At 41.5% G+C, this 23797-nt stretch overlaps 1 protein-coding gene across 1 annotated transcript in view; it reads left to right on the top strand.

The window, feature by feature from the left end:
* Positions 1–356: 356 nt before the first annotated feature.
* Positions 357–23797, top strand: part of chchd6b (coiled-coil-helix-coiled-coil-helix domain containing 6b) — a 97220-nt gene continuing 73779 nt past the window's right edge. The window contains exons 1-4 of the mRNA XM_080424891.1: positions 357–790; positions 2624–2714; positions 3600–3654; positions 5369–5540. Coding sequence (XP_080281017.1) covers positions 545–790; positions 2624–2714; positions 3600–3654; positions 5369–5540 — 564 coding nt within the window. The 5' untranslated portion in view covers positions 357–544. The remainder of the gene's footprint in view (positions 791–2623; positions 2715–3599; positions 3655–5368; positions 5541–23797) is intronic.

Raw genomic sequence — 23797 nt, 5'->3', positions numbered from 1 at the left:
AGACAGTTAACCTTAAAAATGTGTTTGGTCTGCTCTTTTTTTCCCTCTACACCACCAAACCTCTTTCCCGAAAACAGCCGATCTACAAGCTCACAGTGTAGATTGGCTATTGTCGGCTAATGTTCCCCTCAGAATAGAGATGCTAGGGTTCAAGTGGTTAATGTAAAAAGAAGTTCCAGTCACACGAAGATTTGGCGCACCCCCTGTAGTAACTCTGAGGACCCCCTGTTGAAGACCCCATGTAAACTGTTTCTTTAAGGACAGGGCGCCATCTACTTGTTCATTTGAGGTACTGCAGCAGACGGGGAGCTTTTCCTCCAAACATTTTTTTGTGTCAGTATTAAAGTGACATGTGACTGAGTCTGGGATTATATACATTCTGAACGTTCTTTTCTTCTGCTGGCGAGTCCAAGTTGAAGGGATGTCTGTTTGATCTTGTACACAGGAAGGACTGTATAATAACTACATATCCCATGTGCACTCGTCGTTGTCCAGCTATGATACACCATCCAATGTAATTGGCCCGAATTATTTAATCCAACCTATGCGGTTTGGGGATACTGTGGTGATCAGTGACCTTTATTGGAGTAGCTTGTCCGCCGGTTGCAGTGGCGGCGACTTTTGTCGCTTTCCGTCATCTTTGTGTCGACACTGCACGTTTTTTTTTTTAAATAGTCTATTATTTAATATTAAACAGCAGACCAGAATGGGAGGCAATGGAAGCACGACCAGGAAGGTATCATTCGGCCTGGACGAAGAGGACAATGTCACAGTCATTCAAGGAGTGAAGGTAAAAAGGCAAAGTTTAGATGGACTAAAATGCGATAAAGTCATTGGATACGTTTGCTTCGTCCAGTCTAGCCATGGATCACACGACGGTCGTCTGTCACGACCGTCATGGATGAACTTCAACCTGGTATTTGAACTTTCCCTCTTTTTCGCCCGTACGTCTACATACACGTTCAGATTTCAAATATAAAGAGCTTACCCCATGGCCACAGATGTTACAATTATGTACGGGCCCTCAGAAGTACCCGTATCTTTCGTATTATTCAGTAATGATCCTTTTAATCTGATCGGTGGCCATTTTCTCCGTATTTTCTCCATATGCTTTCATCTACGCGACCCCATCGGTTGGGAGGTGTATTGCACTCTGATATATTATAATTCTATTAGAAAATGGCCACCGATCGGATTAAAATTATTTTTATTGAAGAATACGGAAGCTACGGGTACTTTTGTGGGACCGTACATAATTGTAACATCCGTGGCCATGGGGTAAGCACTTTATATTTGAAATCTGAACGTTTATGTAGATGTACGGGCCGAAAAGGGAGAAAATGCATACACCAGGTTGAAGTTCATCCATGACTGTCATGATATGACAGACATGTAACAGTGCTACGTCGTCCAGTCAGATACTGTTCCCATGTCCTCGAATGAACCCGGTCACGTCCTCTGCGCCCCGGCCAGCAATGTTCTCTCGCTCTCATGTTATATTTTGTATTTTTAATAGTGTTAAAAAGACAGCGTTCCAGTAAAAAGAGTCGGCTACATAGTTCTAGGCTACATTGTAACACTGGTTAATAGAAGAATGTAACATTTTTACATTATTCGCCACACTGTATAGCAGCCAATAAACACGCAGACAGCTGATCACGTGCAGCTGAATAATCATAACAGTTAGCTTTGCTAGAACGTTTCACAGGTTGACAGCAGTGGTGTAAACTAAGTAACTAAGTACATTTACTCAAATACTGTAGCTTAAGTACAATTGTGAGGTATTTTTTACTTTACTGGAGTATTTAAAAATGTAAGTACTTTTATTTCTACTCTACTACATCTCAGAGACAAAAAATATACTTTTACTCCACTACAATTATTTGAAAACTTTAGTTACCAGTTACTTTGTAGATTTGGATTATTATTACAAAACATACAGTTACCACTTCAATCCTATACATTTCAGCCATTTGAAAATAACCAATCTACAAGCTCACAATGGGTCACAATGCTACACATTGTGAGCTTGTAGATCTGCTATTTTCTTTTTTTTTAATACATTTGGAAACTTATGAAATGGGACATTCTGCATAATGAGTACTTTCTACTGTTGGTACTTTATGTTATGTACATTTTGATACCAATACTTTTGTACTTTTACTCAAGTAAATTTTGAATTCAGGACCTTTACTTGTAACAGAGTATTTCTACATTGCAGTATTGATACTTTTACATAAGTAATAAATGTGAGTACTTTTTCCACCACTGGTTGACAGTTGCATCATGATGGCATGAACAGCAGCAACAGGCAATGATGCCATAATAATAAACTCATCATTTGTTAATATGCCGAAACGGATTCTCGTGATTGTTGTACAGACAGCATCAGCTTCTCTATACACTATGACACATGTAGGCTTATGGTATGCAAAATTAGTTTCTATATACATTGAGTCTACATATCATTTTTTAATTTATTTTTAAAATTATATATATTTTTAAAGAAAAATATAATTGACAATATAAAAGAAAATAATAAAAAAAGAATGACTTGGGCCATTATTTTAAGAAGGTGACACTGTACAATCTGGGGCGATTGTCTGACCCATTTTATGTCCAGCTCTCAGAAGAGGTCCTCCAGCGGATGAGGGAAGCCCAGGGGTCTTCACCACCACCACAAAAAAAACAACCACCACCACCACCACCACCAAGTATGACCTCATCTACCCCGTCTGTGTTGTGTTACTTTACAATATGCCTTCGTCATGACTCATTGTGTCATTGAACAAGCCTATATACACACTGAAGGTTGGGTACAGCAGGGGGCCAGTTGCACCACCTCACACTAAGTTCAAACTTAGCCTAGTTATAGCTTAAACACATTCAATCCGGGAAAGTATCTCTGTCATTTTTAGATTTCTTTGGCTATTCAAAAATAGCAGATATACAAGCTCATAGCGCGGCACCGAGTGCCGCGCTATGAGCTTGTAGATCTGCTATTTTTTGAAAAATCGTGAAAATGAGTGCAAATCTTTGAATATATATTAAAATATATATATATATATATTTAAAGATTTGCACAAATTTTCACATAAACTAAAAATAGCAGCTCGGTGCCGCGCTATGAGCTTTTATATCTGCTATTTTTATATATATATATATCTAAAAGTAGCTAGCTTTTTTATAAATGGCTTTTTAAAAAGTAGCTTTTTTTAAAAGCCATTTAAAGGCAGGGTAAGTGATTTGCTTTGGTTAAAATAAGTGCTATAACTAGGCTAAGTTTGAACTTAGTGTGAGATGGTGCAACTGGTCCCAGAAGTAGAACTAAAGCTGCACTACGTAACTTTCCTCTTCTACCCCAGATTTGAATCCTGCGCAAGTGCTGCATTTTACCTGCTTGCTCAGGGGAGAGAGAAACTGTATATCAAATAATTAGCTGCCCCCAAACTGATTTGAAATACTATATCAAAACCAGAGAAAAAAATGTATTGCAATTTCAATCCACTCTGGTCTGTCTCTCTGTACACAATGTGTTGGATGTCACAGTACTGTGATTATGGACTGAGTCTTTAAAGTTGTGTGATAATGTTTTGCAGGTCCAATACCAACAGGGCCATCTGTTGCAGATATACAGGAGGAAATGCGCAGAAAGTAGGTGTGCCTGTGTAAACGTTATACAGTATTTTGACAACAGAGGTCAGACAATGCAGAGACACAGGAGAAGAAAACAAACCGACTCAACAATAAATTGACACAAGTAAATTCTAACTTAATTTTATATGATGTGTAGCCTACCAACGTCTTGGCTACCAACGACGTCTTGGCTAATGTAGGACTTGAAGCCTACCTATGATACAAATGCACTATTCTAAATTCAATCAAATATCAGACTTTGACAATATGAGATTAAAGTCTAAAGCCTGTTAAACATTAGCTTCTAGTGCTTGCCGCACTATCAAATTGAGTTGACAGAAATATAAAGTATCAGACACTTGATGCTAATGTGTAATGCTCAACTGGAATGTATGCCTGCTGAGTGACCGGGTCAACACCTTTGATTTACACTGCATGTCAGCTACAATGTTGCTATGCTGATGGAATGTTCACACAGGCCTGCATCATGCTATGCTACATTAGAACTGGGAGCTTGCAAGGCTAATAGCTGTTAACGCCAAGCACTGTAACGAACAAACAATATAGTTATAGTGCTTGGTGTGGATTGTCCTTAAAAAGTATTAGTGAGCCATTTATACATTAATGCTCTACTTTCTGGAATATTATTATAGATTATGTAGGCTATAATATGTTGTATAGTTGTAATTATGTTTTTTGCTACTTGTTGATAGCATTATTCATGTCTTGTTGGAGAAGGCATCTCAAGACAGAAAAAATCCTCCTTGATGGCAGATGTATTATCTGTCATGAAAAGTACTGAGCTCTAGCACACTTTTTAAAGATGTATATTTTGCAATTTGTATGCTTTATTTCAGATAGGTACAGTGAACAGAGAGAGGGGTGGGGGTGGTGACATGCATTAAAGTGCCTCGGGTCAGATTATTCGAACCAGGGTCAGCTGTGAGAAGGACTATAGCCTTATTTATATGGTATGCGCTCTTACTCAGTGAGCCACCAGAGGTCCACTATGCTTTTCTATGTGCCCACATTTACCAGTCTTGAATATTGCAATCTGTACAAACTGTATTATGGGGAGACCTGCATGGTAGAGAAGTTGGTTTGTGGCCAGAAGTTTGCCGGTTCATATCCTCAGACTCTGCCTTTAACCACTTGAGCCCTATTTGATATATTAAAAAAAAAATCATCAAACATAGTAAAAATAGCTAATCTACAAGCTCACATGTTTTTGCTATTAAGAATTCTTGAAAATCTTTGTCATTTTTTCTCAATGACATGCCGAAAATAGGGAGGCATGTGGTGGGTTGTGTAATCCAGTGGTTCTCAAAGTGGGGTCCGGGGACCCCCAGGGGGTCCTTGGGAGGGTTCCAGGGGGTCCCTAGCAAAATGTGTTGGTACAGCATCACACTCATTTTAACTTTAAAAATATCCATATTTTATAAGTTGGCTATTAAAACATAGCAGATTTACAAGGTCACAGCGCAGCTTGTACATATACATGCTATTTTTGAACTTTTGTTTTAAATCTTGAAAGTATTGGGACATTTTTTTATTATTTTCTCTTCTGTCGTCCCTGGGACAAACCATTTTCCGATGGGGATCCGCAACCAAATACATATCAATTCGGGTGGTCCATGACATGATAAAATGTGAGAACCACTGGTGTAATCAGTGTGCTTATCTACTTCAGCTGGACAAATTAAGGCTTTCCCTCTAATCTCTGCTGCTGTAGGTTTGAGCAGGAGCAGGCTCTGGTGCAGGAGCAGCTTGCCAGACTGGCCCAGAAGGAGAGAGAAAGAGAGGATCCAGTCAGTCCACCAACACCGGGCCTGGACGTTCTGACTCCAGCGCTACTCATTGAGAAAGGCAAGGCCCATGAAGAGTTGTCCAAGGCCAAGTTACTGGTGAGTCATGCAGGGGCCACACCCAAGGTGCTCTAATAATGTCCTAAAATAATATGCATTTGATTTGTGTTTACTTACTTCTATATTTACTTATTGAGGTAGGGTATATTCAGTGTGTTTGCTGTTGGTTTGTCTGTACCTGGCTGTATGACCATATATGACCTCACAAAAGTAGACCAATGTCAGGAAACTTAACAGTGCCCGCATTGCCCGGTGTAACTGGCAGTAGTAGAGAATGGATGTACTGGTGGAGTCCGATAACGTCAATACCGTGACCATTCTCTGGCTGATTGATGATGATTGATTGATTTAACTTCTATGGACCTTTTAACAAAAGATTTAGCCCCCAAGCCCTCAGGTCCCTCTCTGGCGCCTGAATTCCCCCCCGCGGGATCAATAAAGGTATTAGGTATCTATCAAAAATCCCGCCATGTTTTTCTACAGGGCCAAATCCAAAACGGCCCCTGGCGCCAAATCCAAAACGGCCCCTGGCGCCATCGTGAAAATCTAACTTTTGTACCAGAGCACCTAGAATAATGTACTGTATAAGACAGTGGTTCTCAAACTTTGTCATGTGAAGGACCCCCCCATGTCATATTTGCCCCCCCCCATCTCAAGATATTTTGTTCTAGGGACTCCCAGAAGTAAAGATTTGAGTTACAAATGTTCGCTTAAAAAAGAAATATATATTTTAAAGATGGAGTGCCATGATATTTTTCAACCCTAAAACCTGATCATAAGGTATTATTATTATGTAAGGATTTTTTTCAACAAAAAAAAAGTGTACAGTAAGTGTTAAAATGTTGTTTTTATGTAGACACACCCACCAGTGCATTAAGTATACCTGGTTCTCACCTTAGCACCTCCTCCACCACCTTAGCACCACCCACCTGTCCTAGTCCCTCCTCCTCCTCATGCCCACACCTGTTGTGTTATGATAATGAGGGGGAGGGTGTGGGCTTTGTGATGTCACTAAAGCGCTGTTTCTCTATTGGCACGTTTGACCCTCAAGGTTTCAGCCTCCAGGAAGAAACTCCAAATAGTCAGAGAAGACATAAAACACCATAAAAACACCACCGGGGGGTTTAATGAAGTTCTATCAACCTCATAGACACATGAAAAACAGAAAAAGTGCAAAAACATGGCACCACCTCTTTAAGATTTGCAAAACCTTTCTCGATTTTTCAAAAATATATATATTGTTGAATAGCCAAAGTATAAAATATGGATAAAGGGGTTAAAATGATTGCGACGCTTTGTTAACTAATTTTGCAACCCGGACCCCACTTTGAGAACCAATGGTATAAGACACTCTGTCATATAAGTCGCCCATGGGGGTTCTGACTCTGACATCAGTTTTACATTGTAACATCTTTTTGACCCAGAAATCCAAGATGGCCGCCATCCAGTAGAGTGTAAACACTATAGACCGGTCAGTGGTCAATATATAAAAAATCACGTAAACCCCAAAAAACATTAGAACATACTAAAAATCCAGTAAAAAACGGAAAGGCGTCATTTCCAAGATGGTATCCAATATGGCTGCCGGGAGCTAGAAGTCAAATCAATCATCAAAACATCTTAGCCAGAGCATTGGTTCTCAAAGTGGGGTCCGGGGACCCCCAGGGGTACTTGAGGGAGTTCCAGGGGGTCCCCAGCTAAATGATAGATTAGGAACCAAATGGACCCTTATGGGTCTGTAACTCTGAGAGTGTACAAATGGAACCAAATGGACCCTAACGGGTCCATTTGGTTCCATTTGTACATGCTCAGAGTTAAATTGACAAAGATTTTACAATATAAATTGCGGTCCAAGTGATAGAAATGCCATTAAATGGGGGTCTGTAGCCCTAATGCCTGTCAAACTGGGGGTCCTTGAAATTAAAATGGTTGAGAATCGCTGCTAGAGCCGTAAAAAATCTCCTCTTATGGGGGTCCCTGGCATATCTTTTTAAATGGGGGTCCGCGGGCTAATGAGTGTCAATTTGGGGGTCCAGAAAATTATACTGAAGAAAAGTATACTGAATACAAAGTGAACAAATAGGACAAATAGAATAGAAACAAAATATGACAAAAGGACCAGATCTAAGATTGCCTCAAATTCTCAAGTGGTAGTAAGGTATGTGTTGTGAGGCAAATAGCAAGAACTTACCTAGTTAGCCTCTTTTTGAGGTATACTTGTCTTGCGATTCAAATGCAAACAGACAAATAATCATGTAAACACTCATTCACAAACTGGGATGATGTCTTTTTGTAGGCCAATAATACCATGTATGCCCCCTGCCTTTTTCACTCATTCATTCAAACCTTTATTTATGCTCGAAAGGTAATGAAGTTAGGGTTGGGTTGGGTTTGAGTTAAATTACAGAAATAAGCTTTAAAGGCTTATGATATTAACACCTGTTCAACAATATAATCTCCACAAATCAAACTACAGTGTCAGCAGCAATTGTCATATTTTGGGAAATAAGATAACAAAAAATGGGCCAGTAAATACAACCTGATGTGTGCCTCACCTGTTTTGTTGGTAAATAGCAGCCTCTGCTGGTCAGACTTTGAACTGGCACGTTCTGTACTTGACCAGAAATGAAACATCATAAGGAATCTGCGATTCCACATCTATCTGTCTGTTAATTTGCAGACAACATAAACACTTATTCTTGTAAAGATAGACAATGACCTATACTTTGATTTAAGATTAAGACGTTTTGGCAGCACTCTGAGGGTGTTGTATATTAACTCATTCAGTGCCACTGGACGTCTAAGACGTCCGTTGTATCATAAGCCCTGTGCCACTGGACGTCTAAGACGTCCAAAAAAAAAAATCAGAACCCAAGATATCATGATTTGAAAATGTTGTGCTCCATTCACTTCTTGTTTAACTTCTTACTGAAAAAGGCTGTATCTCGGCTCCTAAGCACTTTTTTTTTTACAATGAATTTTGGCTCTGGCACTCAGAGCCAAACTGCCAGAAATAAGTCAGGCACTGAATGAGTTAACAGTACATGTACTAAGCCATGCATGTTATCCCTGCAATTATGTTATACTAGAGCAGTGGTTCTCAAGGTGGGGCCCAGGGACTCTTTTAGGGGGTTCTAAATTGACCCGTAGTATCTGTAACTGTAGACAGTATACAAATGGAACCAAATGGACCCGTAAGTCTGTAACTCTGACAGTATACAAATGGAACCAAATGGACCCGTAAGTCTGTAACTCTGACAGTATACAAATGGAACCAAATGGACCCGTCAGGGTCCATTTGGTTCCATTTGTACACTGTCAGAGTCAAGGGGGGGTCCTTGAAATCTTTAAGTTTGAGAACCACTGTACTGGAGGTTCAGGCCGCTACGCGACCAATATGTCTGAGTCATTGTGTCAAAGGCTTTGTCAGAGTACCCGTTGTACCCGTCTGTCTGTGCCCCTTCTGTGCCCATATAAGGAGATCCCTGATGTCATTAGTATATGCCCATACGCTGTATATTTGCATGCCCATACATGGGTATATTGGTTGAATTTGTGGTTCTGGACAACTCCATACATGGACATATCGGTCGGATCTGCGGTTCTGGACAACCGCATGTCTGAACGACTGAGCGGCCGGCACCGCACTCCCTCGAGTCCTAGCCGATGCGCGCGCCAAGTTTGAAGTGGGTCGGGCCCATATACTGTATGTACACATGACCATATATGGGCATAGCAGTCTGATCTGTGGCTTTGGACAACCTGATCTCCATACATGCCTATGATGGCATATCGGGTTTGTTTATGGTTGTTCTGAGTTATAGTGACATGCCTATATATGGGCGTATCAGGTTTGTTTATGGTTCTGTCTGAGTCATAGTGACATGCCTATATATGGGCGTGTATCATCATTACATTACATTACATTACATTACAGTCATTTAGCAGACGCTTTTATCCAAAGCGACTTACAATAAGTGCATTTCAACATAGGTAGGCAAGGAAACTACTAATCACCAGAAGTCTTAAGTGCATTCTCTTCTAAAACAAGCAACTATACCTATCGCTAAGGTAAAAGTGCAATATATCAGCTACCTACTTTCTTAAACAGATGAGTTTCGGGTTTGTTTATGGTTATGTCTGAGTCATAGTGACATGCCTATATATGGGTGTATCGGGTTTGTTTATGGTTATATCTGAGTGACGTGGCCGTGGTCCACCGGCCGGCCGGCCCACCCAGTAGGATATTGTAGATGTGAAAATATCAACATTTCAGTTTCACTATGCTTCGAATCACTCCGAGTCCCACAGGTTTTAAGTGTAGTTTAATTTTTAAGGTCTAGAAGATGATTGGTAAAGCCCTTTCTGCTTCAGTTGGAAAAGGCTCAGAATGGGAACATCCATGGTAAAGTGAGGGTAGTGAGAAGAAGAGATGTGACAGCTCCTTGTTTAAAATTTGAACCCAGGAAGTTGTAGAATATGTGGTCAGTGCTTTAACAGCTTTAGCCACCAGGGGGGGGGCTCGTGGTTGGCTTTTAATACAGGCAAAACATTACACGATCCTGGCACATTCAGTCTTTTATGGTGTTTACAAAAAGTGCCTACTAGACATTCAATTTCCAGAGATAGAGTGATGAGCACTGAGCGGAGATGCTTTGGACACAGCAGCTGTGCTGTTACTTCCCTTCACAGCTGTCTTTGGAGAGGCAGATGACAGGTGATTATGATCAGTGGTGGAAAGTAACTAAGTACATTTACTTAAGTACTGTACTTAAGTACAATTTTGAGGTATTTGTACTTTACTTGAGTATTTCCAATTTTCAGTACTTTTACTTCTACTCCACTACATCTCAGAGGCAAATATTGTACTTTTTACTCTACTACAATTATTTGAAAACTTTAGTTACTAGTTGCTATTCAGATATAAACTATGATATAATGAAACATACATTAACCACTTTAACCCTATTTTATACCTAGGCTATTTGAAAATAGCAGATCTACAAGCTCACAACGCGTCGCATCGCGACGCGTTGTGAGCTTGTAGATCGGCTATTTTCAAATATTTAGTACTTTTACTTTTGGTACTCGAAGTACATTTTGATGCCAATACTTTTGTACTTTTACTCAAGTAAATTTTGAATTCTAGACTTTTACTTGTAACAGAGTATTTTTATATTGCAGTATTGGTACTTTTACTTAAGTAAAGAATTTGAGTACTTTTTCCACCACTGATTATGATAAGATAGCAGGTGACTGTAATCAAAAGATAACCACGTCAACGGGCTGTGTTTATGGCACATCAATACTTTGAGCTTAATGCGATTGTGAGAATAATATGACTTCTGAAGGCATGGGTTATTTAAACATCCTTTATGTGCTTCTACAACTAACCTGTCTGTCAAATTGCAGACAACCTACACACGTATTCTTGTGGAGGTAGACATTTTACATAGACCTTTTACACAAGTTATGAGATGATACGACGTGTCTTTGTTTACATCCAGCCTACATGGACTGGTTATCAGGCAAGGGATAATCAACAACAAGCTGTATAGTTTTAGAACAAATATTGCATGATGTTGAGGCAAACTTTATTCAACTTCTTCGGATTGATTGTAAACCTTAATGTATCACTCCAACAAGAGAAGAGAAGCTGTGGTAATGACAAACAACAGCGACAATAGTCGCATCTTTTACCACAATATCAACCCATACTGTCCATTTAATGTTCCCCAAAGGGTTTAAAGTTATATTGAAATCCATGTAGTATTTAAGGATAGCTGTAGCTAAACCTGGCAAATAACTGTTAATAACAGTTGTTCTTATATGCAAATTAATTTACAATGTTGATGAGGTCATAGCCATTCCGTTATCTTACTGCACACTCACCGACCAATCAGAACTGAGGGTTCTACATGGCCATGGTATAATGGTGAATACATTGTGAGAAGATTACTTATGATGGGACCAAACCGTAAAAAGGAAAAAAAAGAAAAAAGAATGAATATGGCCGCAAAGTAGAAATCCTACTTTTCCAAAGCTATTTGAAATGTGCTTGTATTGCACAAGGCTTTGACACACATCCATGTCAGAATGTCAGCATACATGAGCGTAACTGTGACTCAGTGGTGGGTATGGGGATTGGGAGATGAAAAAGAAGAGGAGATTGGATGGGATTGGTTTGATAGAGAAGTGGTCTTTTTCAAAGCACACGGCAGCTTTTCTATGGCTGACTAAACACATGACATCTCAGCTCTAATCTATGGCAACACACTTGGGACAGTAATGAAAGGATGACACGGCGGTTGGTCGTGTGTGCATAATGTTTGTGTGTGCATGTGTCTAGCGGTCATGTGTTCACATGGCCAATAGAAAGGCATAGAGATGGTGTGCGTGTGTCCTGCTTGACACTAGATATAGTGTGTGTGCGTGCGTGCGTGCGTGCGTGCGTGCGTGCGTGCGTGCGTGCGTGCGTGCGCGCGCGTGCGCGTTCACCCTGGAGCGAGCGGTACTGATCTCTTGTCGTGATGAGCAGTGATCTATTTACTGAGCATTAATTGCAGTCGCTAGCGATTCCCTCCTTGGTTTTTGTCACACAGCGTGAGTGAGGTGGCCGCTTCACTGTCTCTCGGAACGAAAGGCTCTGGAGTCATCCCATTACCCCGCCCCCGCCCCTCCCCTCTCACACAATTGATTCGTCCCGCAGCGTATTTTGGTGTGCCAGCTCGCTGTAACGATTATTGAATGAAGCCGTTGGCCTAGAGTTCACTGATACTGGCTCCCAGCGTTTAATGATGTCGCATCGCAACGAGACTCCGCTGGCTCTCACTTCCCAACCTTGTTTTCTACTTTTACTGACAGGTCCAGTCAATACTGTGTGTGTGTGTGTGTGTGTGTGTGTGTGTGTGTGTGTGTGTGTGTGTGTGTGTGTGTGTGTGTGTGTGTGTGTGTGTGTGTGTGTGTGTGTGTGTGTGTGTGTGTGTGTGTGTGTGTGTGTGTGTGTGTGTGTGTGTGTGTGTGTGTGTGTGTGTGTGTGTGTGTGTGTGTGTGTGTGTGTGTGTGTGTGTGTGTGTGTGTGCGTGCACGTGTGCGGAGATGGAGAGACACCATACAGGTGTATTTCTGCCAGTTGATGGCCATAAATTTATTTTTATTTTATTTTTGGCTCTGATCTGATGTAGTCTTGTGTTTATAAACAGCAACCTCTGCTGGTCAGAAAGGAGCTGTAGAATTTAAGGCAAATTAAGCTTCTTTCTCCCCCCCCACCCCCCAACACACACATGCGCGCCCACACCCATTCCACCAAATAAGAGTCTTCTTTGAATAGAGCTGCCTTATTCCTCACAGCGGAAGACAGGATGCAGGATATACACATTTTGGCCGATATCCAATTACTGATTAATTGCGTGGTCAAATCAGCCAATACCGATACTGATAATGCAATACAAGTTTCCATTAGGATTTCCCTTACGCCTATTATACAGTAACTGTGATTCTGGGTGCAGATGCAAACTTCAAACAACTTACATTTAGTACTTTTACTTAACATTTTTCCAACTTGTTGACCCTTTTGAAAGTTTCCCCAGAAAACACTTGATTGAATGTGCAGCATTCATCATCAAAAAAGGCGTTTTCAGCTTCACATTCAAGCATAAATATAATAACACATCGTCTGCAACGGATATATTATTTTGATATCAGTTCAATACAAATATTGCATTTTTAAGGCTGATATTGCCAATACCGATATAATTGCCGATTAATTGTACATCCCTACACAAAAAAAAGAAAAAAATACACGTGCACACATTGCTATCCTCACCATGTCACACATACATGTCACACATACATGTCACACAAACGGACACACCTTGGCTTCACTCTCCAAGCCTGTTTTCCAGTGCATACCGGTAGCATGCAGACTGTTGGGGTGAGGAGAAGGTGTGTGAGATGTGGGACCAGACCCCCCTGTCAGACATCTCAGCCTGCTCCATCAACTCTTCCTCAGGCTGCCTGTCCACCACCACTCACATTAGCCATTCACTCCTGCTTGGACACACACTGTCAAAGCTGTGGCTGTATGCATGTTTATGTATGTACTGTATGTATTATGTACATATTTAGATACACAGCAGTCTCGCGTAGCCAGACAACTATTCCACAATCTCTGAATGCTATATAGCAGGGATCTTCAACGTTTTCAGGCCAAGGACCCCCTAGCTGAGAGAGAGATGAAGCAGGGACCCCCTACTCTATACTGTATAAAATTGTGTTTCAGATTAAAGTTTTTTTTTACTTAGTTTGCTCTTTTTTCCCTCTACACCAATAGCCTCTTTGGCAAAAATAGCCGATCTACAAGCTCTCAACGCCTCGCGGCCTCAGAAAAGGAATTCTAGGGTTCAAGTGGTTAATGTAAAAAAACGAAATCCTATCACACAAAGATTTGGCGGACCCCCTATAGTAGCTCTGAGGACCCCCTAGGGGTCCCGGACCCCCTGTTGAAGACCCCTGCTATATTAGAGTCTGGAACTACAACTCCCAAAATCCGAGAGAGGAAACTGGCACTTCCGTTCACGAAAATATCTTTTAAGATATCTTTACACTTTACTTTTTTAATTTCCATTTCTGCTAAGCAGCAAGCTATGTATACTTAGATGATTTGTATTTATATTAGGATAAATTTGTGCGACTATAAAGGCGATACGGAAATGGAGAGGAGGCTCCACATCCGGTTTATATTCTAATCATGATCAGAGATTCCGAGTCCCAGACTGTATGCCGGAAACATTTGAAAATTGTGGGAGGCAACAGTCTGGTAACGCGAGACTAGATACACAGTATCTAACTTCCATATAGTGACTTATTTCTGAGTGAAAAAGGACAGGCAGGCATGACACAGTGGGAGGAATTTATTTTGAATGTTGAAAAGTGGGCGTGTCATATCAAACATGGAGATTTTCAGTGAAAGATTGAGTGATGGGTGGATGGATGTCATGATTGGTTCAAATTAGTTGGTTCAAGCCTACAAAGGTATTTTCTTACTGTAAAACAAAATAATAAAGAAAACATCATTGGATTTTGATATAAGAAGAATATGAATAAACCAGAGTAGAGATGCAAGATACATGAAAATGTTTTACTTTATATGCATTAAAATCATATTTTTTTTTATAAAAAGTGAGATGAAAACTAACTATTAATAAAATGTATGTCTGGTATCAGATCAAGGTATTAAGGGTGTGCATAGTCAGTCTCTAAATGCTTCGCTCGATTTGAGACGAAGGACAATCTCCCAGCTCTCTTTACTCAAACTGGGTGGAACTTATTGGAGAAAATGCATTGCTGAACCAATCAAAAGCCTTTTAGGCTGGTCCCTCATATTGCGGCGGTGACATGATTGGTTTCTAAAGCGATGAGCGTAGGTTTGTTAGCTTCTGTTCTAGCAGCTATCTTGCCTTTAGACGCCCCCCAGACTTATCTATAGGCAGAGATCACTGATGATCTGGCAATGCATGACCTGGACATGCACAGCACTAGGATAGAAATTTTTTACAAAGCCAGATTGTTCTGGACATAATGGACTGAGAGCATCTTCCTGGTCGTAGAGGGATCATTGAACTCGTATCCATTATTAAAATCTACTAGGAATCGTATTCGGTTTGCAGGAAGCACCTTCTTTTGTATTCATCAGTACGTTGATGTTACAAATCCAATTCCTTGTATAATTGTGAGAGTGAGGATATATAACCCCTTGAGTGAACTCATTGAAATGACTTGCGGCAGCGTGACATATCCTCTCTTCGTTCGTTCATTAGCACCTCCTGCATTCTGTTTCTTTCACTCTTTATTCTCCCTGCCTCGGAGGTATCACCCCCCGCTACAAATAAACCACTATTAGTATGCACAGGCATTCAGAGTGCCGAACAACACACGCATGCACGCACGCACGCGCACACACACACACACGCACACGCACACGCACACAGGAACCAGCGTCTGCTTTAAGTAATTGAGTTTCAGGAGCTGCTGGGGTGGATGGCTGATATTAATAGGCTTTTGATACCTGTTGTGTTGCTGTGTGTTGGTTCCAGGTGAGTGGTTGCCACACGCTAGTGGAATGTGCTTTTAGATCCATACAGATCAATGGGAGCATATGTTGCGGTAGTACACTGTATAATCCTGAGTGTAAAAAAATGGACCCATAAGAGTAGATCTTTACACTCTCAAGGGTAAATTAATACTCAGGATTCTAGTAGGCTTATCAAATATTCAGTTCAACTGAGTCTAATCTCGCTGGGTAATTTTCTCACCATGCATGATATTACATACTACATTAAAGGCACAATATGCATAAAAATGGGATCCTCCAAAAAACAAACAACGACCTCCAATATCATTGGACACATACTGTAAGCAATCATAATACAAACTAGGTGCAGTGCAGGGGTCATGGCGACATGCGGCTTGGATCAAACGTCATTCTGTTTGTTGAGGAGATCACTGTATCATGGCTGCCATGCTCCTGACTAGCACCTGTTTACAGGCTGTTCCAGACTGCTATACATCCAAGTCACAGCAATCTCTTGAACTCTAGTGTTAATCAGTTACCTGCACTTATCTCGTTGCAAATCATACAAATTACGGTCAAAATCTTCCAGACACACAAGGCTTTGGTCAGATTCGTATTTTTTTCACTGTTATGAAGCCATACGGCGGAGAATGCCATTAACACTGCTGCACAACATGCTTTTTCTGAGACACCATAGACAGGTGTTAGTTTCTGCTTTTCACCCAAATATTCTCACCCAACCGCAGGTGGTTTGAAGTCATACATCACACCTTGGCAACACTAGGGCAATCACGGAAGGCTAGCAGGTCGATTCTCTAGTCTCGGTCGATTCAATGTGGGCGTGTCAGTGGGGACGATATCGGTTTTAGCCAAAAAAAACTTTTCAGAAGGAGCTTGAAAAACAAACAAACAAAAAACACTTTTTTTTCTATCACAAATAGTCTATGGTGCCTCTGGAATCAATGTTTGACACTACAGGTTGGCATAACAATCAAACAGCTGAAAATTGCTAAAAACTACTTGCAATTTAACTAGCAAAATAAAAGGGGGTCTTTAAGCTCACAATGGGTAGATCAAGGAAATGCTTGCTGTTCCTTAATTCCTTAATTGTTTTGGGTTTGAGTATGCCCCTGTGGTTGGGAAGCATTGTGATTGATCATTTGAGATAGATAGCTATGGAGGATAATCGCCACATGTCAACAGTACAGATCAGTGCGTCTGGTTGCCCACAACGGGTGATTTGTTGGGCGGCCACTAGATGGCAGTGTTGAAGCACATCACTTCTGCTAAAGGGAATGAAGCGGGATTGATTCAGTGCAGACAGACAGCACAGCAACATGTGCTGCAGCCAGGTACCACATTCTCCCAGCTCTCATTCCTCCTCCATTCCTTTATACTTATTTTTCTCTCTCTCTCTCTCTCTCCTTCTTGATTTTTCTCCTCTTTTTCACTCCCTTAATGTTTCGTCTTTGTGTATGTGACTGAATGTGTGTTAGGGATAGGGAGAGACGAGTCCTCCATGCTGTATCCCCAGAGTAAGGAGGCTCTTATAGATGGGGATGATATTGAAGCTATCATCATTTTCAGCTCTTTGAAAATGTAACCACTTTCAACCCGGCGTCCATAATTTGGCATGTCATTATAGGGGAAATCTGTGGAAAACAGTGAAAATAGCAGATCTACAAGCTCACGATGTGTCTTAAAGGAGTAGTTCACCCAAACAATGACTCATTTTCTATCAATTACACAGCCCATGAAGCCTTGAATTCATGGAGATTGTTTTATTTTTGTCGCATTCCTGAGCCAATAATCTGATGACCGGGTCATCGGTCAGTACTAGTAGGAGACTCTGCAGGTCATCAAGTTGTAATATTATTCTTCACAACAATCCACCCGGTGATCGCCTCAAAAGACGTGGGGGGGGGGGTTCCATAGTTATGGGCAGTTGAATGTGGCTTGTTTTCGCTAAAAAGCACCAGAAAGCAGAGAGAAGTTATTTTTTATAAATCCTATAATACTAAACAAAACCAGCTTCATTTTGTTGTGATCACGTGATTTCTGGGTGTACTCTTCATCATCATCATCATCATCATCATAATCATTCACAGGCTGCGGAAGCGCGCCCTCTATGGTAAACCACTGAAAACACCACATGACGAGAAATCTCGTCATTGGCAGTCAATGAGTTAAGCTTGTAGGCGACACTGTCATATAAGTGGTTAGGGAATGTGTACCTTTGTGTTTAACCGTGTGAGAGACCTAGGACACTGTAAAAAGATAAGGACGGATGTGACATCGTGCCAAAAAACAAGACGTCCATCCGCTCCAATATCTCCATATCCATATCTCCATATCTTTTCTTTTTGTGGTGAAAACCAGCCATTTTCCACGGGCGATCGCTCTAAAACGACGTATTGCGGTAGAAATGTTATTGTTCCACTGGATAGACGGACCCCTACCCCATCGCCCGGACATATTCTTTTGTTTCCATCCGGATCCTCGTTGTGGCTTCTACAGCTGTCTAAATATCACCAAGACATAGTCAAAACGCTGGCCCTCTGAGGAGGATTTGGATGATAGTACCTGGCACTCAATGTGTTAACAGAGATTGAAAATATCATTTTTTTCAAATATCTATATACGTATAGTCAAGGCCTTAAAGGTTCTATGACATTCATTTTCACTTTTTTTTATTTTTTATGTTTTTTTTGGGGGTTTTATGACCTCAATTACACCCAAAAAATCTGAACTTTGAACATTCAGTGGATTTTCTGTGGTCTGGGGTTTTCTGAATAATTAGGCTGAAAAGTAAACTGAGCTTGGCCCTTCGGCAGTGAAGTCACAGCCCATTAATCCCGCCCACTCTCCTCCTCGCCCCTCCCCTCCCCTATCCTTTCCTTTGGGGGGGGGCGGAGCAGAGGCGATGATTGACAGGCAAAATCCCTCACCAGCGACACCCTCAGGCAAAGATTTCTTTTTTCATTGCAGTTGAAAAGGCTTTAGAAATGTGAGAGAAAAACACCTGCCATGGATCAATGGAGTGGAATTTTTTGTTAAAACTTTCTATACACGTTTGAAGGACCATGACAAAGACTTTTAATGTGTGGTAAAACTGAACGTCATGAAACCTTTAAGATGGCAATGCGCCAGACCACACCTCGTTTTAAGACCAGATCCTCAGTGCACAGATGAGCTAAGTACATTTGGTAATTATACAACATGGGGGCCCGGGTGGGAAAATGACAACTGTATTGGTTGTAAACTAGCAATGATCATTTCGCTGCGCCTGCCGCCATTTAGCACCTGGCGTAAAACAGGGCCCAGAGTGCTTGTATTTGTACAGATAAATAGAATGGCCAGATGGGTGTATTGATTCCAGTAAAGTTTCTCAAATCCAGCAAGAGCATATGGATGAATAAAAGTCTATTGAGTAGCCTGTGTCTTATATAAGAACTGTGATTTATGCATGCATTGTTTTTTTTGTTTTTCTACACAAAATTACCACACTATAATAGATAAAAAACAAACAGTAAAACTGACCTGGAGGTGGCCTCTTAACACATTCCACGCCAGAGTTTAATATCATAATGTACTCACCAGTGCCAGCGATTTATTGTTGTTTTTTTGTTTTTTTCACGTCGCCACAGACCTCGCTAAATACCTTTAAGATCGCGCGTTAAACTGTTTGTAGACACACAGGGTAGCTGTGTGAGTGGCCCAGAGAAGACCGTTTCAATCGGCGATCGTCCATTTTGAAGTAGTCGCCGTTTATGTTAAACAGCGTTCAGCGAGGAGAAAGAAAAGTCAGAGATAATGGAGGATTAGGGGAAGATTTAGAGCGGAGGCGGGTGGGAACGAAAATCTCCGGATACGGATATTTCCATATCCGGGTTGTGCTACAATGAAATGTGTCACTGCGAGGGAGGCCTACAATGAAATGTGAACCTGCGAGAAAAAAAAGAAGACTTGGCACGCTGCGCAATTATTTAGATTTGCGTAGATCTACTCGATTGGCACGCAATGTGTTAACCCTTTAAGACCTGGAACTGTGTCATTTTTTGATTTGAGCTAAAAAAGCATTATTTTATACTTTGGCTATTCAAAAATAGCAGATATACAAGCTCATAGCGCGGCACCGAGTGCCGCGCTACGAGCTTGTAGATCTGCTATTTTTGAAAAATCGTGAAAATGTGTGCAAATCTTTGAATATATATATTTTTAAAGCGAACATTTTTAACTCAAATCTTTGCTTCTGGGGGTCCCTGGAACATAATATTTTGATGGGGGTCTGCGGCCAAATACATGTAATTTTGGGGGTCCTTGACATGAAAAAGTTTGAGCACCACGGATATAGAAACATACGTTTTTCAGAATACTGTTGAGATTTAGGAGACATGTAGAATCGGCTTCAGGTCTCAATCTCTGTTAAGGGCTTGACTTATGGTGTTATCAGCTGTCATATTGCTACAAATATAGACACACAAGCTTCAACATGCACCTGTAACTGAGTGGTTCACTGCCTCAGCCTGATGGCCTGAAAGTCTACTATCTCCCCCGAGTGATAAAGATAGCCCTTTGGCTCAGTGGTTAAGATGTTTGGCTTTTCACGCGGGGAGACCCGGGTTCGAATCCCTAGCGTTACAATGGTGTCGTGACCCCGGATCAGGTTACCCCGTGGGAGGAGGTCAAAGGGGGGGGGGGTGAGTGTAACAGAGTGGTTCACTACCTCAGCCTGATACCTCAGCCTGATACCTCAGCCTGATACCTCAGCCTGAAAGTCTAATATCTCCCCCGAGCAATAGGTATATCCCTTTGGCTTAGTGGTTAAGAAGTTGGCTTTCCACGTGGGAAACGTAACCACATGGTCCATTTGGTTACATTTGTACTCTCAGAATTAAATTAATGTCCCTCGGGCCTCAACAACCTGCAGTATCCCTATTTCTAAAAAAGCATTTTGTATTCTTAATGAATAAACTATATTTGTATGTCTCCCAAGTCCCATACCCATGAATTCAGCTTGTACTTCTTTCCGATGAACATTCATGGGAGAGAGCGGTGAAGAATCTTTCTCACCAGCCCTCATGTTTAACCAGTTAAGACCGGGGGAAAGCATCTGTGTCATTTTGGATTTCTTTGGCTATAATATATATGTAAAAAAAAATGCAGATATACAAGCTCACAGCACGGCACGAGGGCCACGCTATGACCTTGTAGAATGAAAATCTTTGAATATAATATATTTTGAACTCAATATTTGCTTCTGGGGGTTTTGAAAAAAAACGTATGTTGCTATAATATCAGTGGTTCTCAAACTGAAAGGACCCCCAAAATGATATGTATTTGGCCACGGACCCCCATCTCAAAATATGTTGACCCCCCAGAAAAGTAAAAAATGTTTGAATGTATAAAGATTTGCACACATTTTCACGATAAAAAAAAAAAAGAAATAGCAGATCTTACAAGCTCGTAGCGCGGCACTCGGTGCCGTGCTATGAGCTTGTAGATCTGCTATTTTGGAATCTTAAAATGACACAGATGCATTCCCGGTCTTAATGGGTTAATATATACTTACGTCACGTCACGTGTCCCGAAAATAGCTGCTTTACAAGCTCACAACGTGTGGCGTCCGTAACGCATCGTGTGCTTGTCGATCGGCTATTTTCGGGCCTGCGACACCATCGTACGACAAAGTATAAATCAGGCTTTGCCCTTATTGGCACTGTCTGCAGTAGCTATAGCACACGGCAGCACGAGGATAGAGCTAGCTGCTGGGGAATGTGGACAGACAGGGGAGATGAAGAGACGGAGGGCAGATACCTGGATCGTGGTATGTTTAATGCATTCAAATTTATGACTCTGCCAGCCAGCCAGATACAGCTAGCACTGGTCTGCTTGTTAGCCGGAGAAGGAGAGGAATAGATTTGCGGTGGAGAGAAGAGAATTGGAGGCAGTACGTCAAAACTGCAGCCCGGAGAGACTGAGAGACTGAGAGAGAGAGAGAGAGAGAGAGAGAGAGAGAGAGAGAGAGAGAGAGAGAGAGAGAGAGAGAGAGAGAGAGATGAGAGAGAGAGAGAGAGAGAGAGAGAGAGAGAGAGAGAGAGAGGAGAGAGAGAGAGAGAGAGAGAGATGAGAGAGAGAGATGAGAGAAGAGAGAGAGAGAGAGAGAGATGAGAGAGAGAGAGAGAGAGATGAGAGAGAGAGAGAGAGAGAGAGAGATGAAAAAATAAAAGGGAGTGGACTACGGGACAAATATGCAGGTTTGTAATGTGTGGAAGTCTATGATGAAAAGGATTAGGAGTGGAGGAGAGCATCGGCCCTCAGTGCTGTGAAGGCCTTTATGTCTGCAGTTGAGGGATATTTTGAAGCAGCATTAAAACATTACTACACACAATCTCTGAATCTCTTTGTCTTTCCCACAGGTAGCCAAATGATCATGCAATAGTGCTGAAGACGTGCGCGCACACACACACGTGCACGCATGCTACACATGCGCGCTGCGCGCACACAGACATACACACACACACACGGCTAAGCCTGTTATCAGCTGGTCTAATCACAGACTTGACATCTTTTGTGCATGTTAAAGCCGCTAAGCCCTGTCGCTTGAAGCACACTATCTCTCTGTCTCTCTCTCTCATCTCTCACACTCACTCTCTCACACACACACACAGACACAGACACACTCACTCTCTTTCACACACAAGCTCCCGTAGTGTCTAGCCGTGGTAATTGCTGACAAGCGGAGCACCCACCGGCCGAGGGGATTTTGATCCGTTGGGCTGAGGTAGAACGCATAGCACTATAATCCTGACGGTCCGAAGGCCAAATGCGTAGGAGTGAAATTCCTCTCAGATCGGTAAGCCGTTGTAATGTAATGAGACAGCAGGCACAGGAGTTATTGGCCAGTGGAAAAATTATGTTTTCACATTGTTTCCGTGGGGAAATAATGTTGTTGTTGTAGCTAGAATCAGAATGTGATTCAAATTCTAGGTCCTACGATGTTTCACGTACAAGCTAATTTCAACAAACTGAACATGTCTGATATGTTTCTCTGGGAGGACTGATCGCTGCAGGGATTTAGATAGATTTAGGTGTTGTGTTTCACCTTCAACATGTGTTCTCCTAGTGCACTAGTTCTCAACCACCAGGGGTCCATGATGGGGTTCCAGCGGGTCCACAGCTACATGACTGATAGTTAGGAACCAAATTCCATTTGTACACTATCGCAGTTACATTATGTGTGGTTTAAGTGATATGTTTTGCAAAACATATCAGGCCTTATGTAGAATAAGCATATCATTTTTGGATTCTGTTTTCGCTCCCGTCCGTCCATCCGTCCGTCCGTGTGTCTGTGTGCATGTGTGTGTCTGTGAGCAGCTAATCTCCGGCAACACTGGACCAATCGGCGTGCAACTTTGCACTTACATTGCCAAGGAAGAACCGACACCCAAAATGTATCTAATAATAAACTTTATTTGTATAGCACCTTCCATGACATGAAATGCAGCTCAAAGTGCTTTACAGAGCAAGAATACAATTACAGAAAAGTACAACTAATTTAACAATAAAGCAAAAAAAAAAGAAAAAAAAGAAGCAAAAGCATAAAACAACATTAAAATAATAGCAAAACAGTGAGGACATGAATAACGACACAGAGATTTTAAAATCAACCTCGGGTTGATGCTATACAGCCCACTTCACCATATAGGCCAGTGTTTTTCAACCAGGATTCCGCTGTACTTTAGTGTGCCCTCTGAGATGACTGGGTGTGCCGTGTAAAATTTTAACCGTGCACAGACGAACGCACGCCCGCTGTTTTTCCATGTAGTTTTCATGTAGAGCGCTTCCATGTCTGTCTACACACCTTCCCAGTCAGTCGCTGTGATTGGTTGAGATGGCCGTATAAGTTGTCCCTTAACAGATTCCGCCCCCAATCATTGTGATTGTTTAGATGTGCAGAGGGAGTGTTCAGATCTGGAAGCCATCCGGAGAATGGACCTACGGATGCTTCAAAGGGTCAAAAAGAAAAAAAAAATAATGGTCAATGCGCTAAAACATAACACCGTTAATTCGGTCATGTGTTAATGCGTTACATATATATATACTGTAAATAATATATATACACACACATACACACACGGTGTAAAAATATACATATACACACCATATATCTAGGTGTGCCCCAGGATCTTTTGGCTATGAAATGTATGCCCTGGCAGTAGTG

Source organism: Gymnoscopelus braueri (genome assembly GCF_963280865.1).
Source record: "Gymnoscopelus braueri genome assembly, chromosome: 3".
Taxonomy (NCBI): Eukaryota; Metazoa; Chordata; class Actinopteri; order Myctophiformes; family Myctophidae; genus Gymnoscopelus; species Gymnoscopelus braueri.
Note: the sequence above shows the minus strand (reverse complement) of the source record. Positions and strands in the feature narration are given on the sequence as shown.